Consider the following 2,374-nt stretch of genomic DNA (forward strand, 5'->3'; position numbering starts at 1 on the left):
TAGAAACAATTGCATTAATTCATTGAGACGCTGCAGAGCTCCTCACCCCCAACAATGGAGTTTAGAGACTCATGCCGTCAAAAAGTATGTAATTCAGATCTGAAAATGTCATGAGGTCCAAGATAAGTCTCTAAAAGTTGTTTAAATAGAAAACTAGTAACCTAGGTTTACAGAATATGAGTAAACTAAGATAGTTGGTGCAGAAATCCACTTCTGGGGCCCACTTGGTGTGTGCTGGGCTGAGACTAAAGCTATCCACGAATTGAGGCTTTTCTTGGAGTTGAACTCCAAGTTATAACATGTTTTGGGCGTTCAACTCCGGATCATGACGTTTTTCTGGCGTTTAACTCCAAACAGCAGCATGTACTTGGCGTTCAACGCCAAGTTACGTCATCTATCTTCGCGCAAAGTATGTACTATTATATATTGCTGGAAAGCCCTGGATGTCTACTTTCCAACGCCGTTGAGAGCGCGCCAATTGAACTCCTGTAGCTCCAAAAAATCCATTTCGAGTGCAGGGAGGTCAGGATCCAACAGCATCAGCAGTCCTTTTTCAGCCTAACTCAGATTTTTGCTCAGCTCCCTCAATTTCAGCCAGAAAATACCTGAAATCACAGAAAAACACACAAACTCATAGTAAAGTCCAGAAATATGATTTTTGCCTAAAAACTAATAATATTCTACTAAAAACTAATTAAAACATACTAAAATCTACATGAAATTACCCCCAAAAAGCGTATAAAATATCCGCTCATCAGAAACAAATAGCACATTTACTGTTCTATTTAAATTATCCATGGAACATTTTATTTGAACCACTAGCTATCCTTTATCTAATAATTGTAGATAGCTAAAAAGATTGCTCAACATTACCCAAGTCATAAGTATATTATGTAATCAGAAATATATGGGGGTCACAGATCGGTCCTACACTCACAAATCAGTACACTGTCTTTGCGATCCGGCATCATATTTTTGTTCCTTTCTTGACAATCTACACAATTGATTTATAAGTCTAATGCTCAGGCTGCAATAGCATAACCTCCCCGAAAACATGATTTTCTAACATAGAACTTCTCATCAACACATTTTAAAAAATTCCCTAACAAGAGAATGATCTAGGTTGTACAAGCAACAATCACCGCTTAACTATAAGATGGTTTGCAACATGCACATGTCCAAGGTCCAAATCTTCAATTCTTCAGAGCACCAACAATAACAACTCGAATTTAGCTACACAGTAATTTAAACATCTCTGTTTAATAGAGACAAAATGAGGGATGCTAGTTAACCATAGGTCAGAGCAGATAAGACAAAAATGAACTACAAGATGCTAATACAAATCCAAGTTAAAGAATTAATAAACTAGTTGTAACTAGTGACCATACAAAAAAATGGATTTCTTCATAAAAAATTTAGCCCACAGATTCTACAATAACCAGTGAACTAGCTGAAAGTAATGTTAACATGTCAGCAAAAAATAAAGGTTGCTGAAAATGCAGATAGAAAAAATCAGAGGCACATAATTCAATGGATATGACCGTACAATTAAAGAACAGATTGGTCACGGAGAACACCAGGTGACAGCCCCACTTCTAACTAGTGGTTAATACTTTTTTATAGAATGAATAGAATGTACTACTCGTATAATAATATTAATACCAAATTATTCAGCTCATGTAAAAGTACCCAACCAAAATGAGATAAACAAAACATACGATACATACAATCTGTATCATGTTTTAATTTAACGAAAGTATAGAGAACCACCTTTTACTTAGCCAACATTAGTGTTTAGGTTTATAATTTAGGATTTAAGGTTAAAGATTTACGAGTTAGCGTCTAGATTTTAAGATAAACAAAATAATTTTAAAAAAGTTGGCTGATGTTGGCCAAAAAAGGTTGGTTACCTAGAATCACTCTTTAATTTATATTCCAAATATGTAGTGTAAGGGGTCAATCAGTTAATTCAGCTTCAATAATTTCTATTATTTGATTAATGAAATGCATTTTTCTATAAAAAAGAATATGATTAAGAACGAGAGAAAATAATAAAAGGAAATGGATGGTAAGAGATCCTCTATGGAAGATCATGGGAAAAAAAAGGAGAGAGAAAAGGAGGGAGAGAGGGGGGGATTTAAAGTGCTTTCTATGACGTGTAGCTTACAAATCTCAACATGTTTAAGTGGGAAAGTCCTCTAAAAAGAACATTAGCTTTATACCAAATAGATGTGACAAATTTAATCACATCCTACAAAACATGCTTGTTCTGAAAATCTGTTTTATGCAGGGGAATGAAATATATTCGACAGAAAACGGGAACATATGTGACAGAAGTATACTAAGTTATTCTAATTATCTTCCCCCCACCCCC

The 2,374-nt window shown here is 34.8% G+C and overlaps 1 protein-coding gene across 2 annotated transcripts in view; it reads right to left on the minus strand.

Annotated features, from left to right (window-relative positions):
- Positions 1-869: 869 nt before the first annotated feature.
- Positions 870-2,374, minus strand: part of LOC107465389 (formin-like protein 16) — a 3,174-nt gene continuing 1,669 nt past the window's right edge. For both annotated transcript variants that reach the window (XM_052254125.1, XM_021131915.2), the window contains exon 2: positions 870-1,233. In XM_052254125.1, coding sequence (XP_052110085.1) covers positions 1,202-1,233 — 32 coding nt within the window. In that variant the 3' untranslated portion in view covers positions 870-1,201. The remainder of the gene's footprint in view (positions 1,234-2,374) is intronic.

The sequence above is a fragment of the Arachis duranensis genome, chromosome 9 (genome assembly GCF_000817695.3).
Source record: "Arachis duranensis cultivar V14167 chromosome 9, aradu.V14167.gnm2.J7QH, whole genome shotgun sequence".
Taxonomy (NCBI): domain Eukaryota; kingdom Viridiplantae; phylum Streptophyta; class Magnoliopsida; order Fabales; family Fabaceae; genus Arachis; species Arachis duranensis.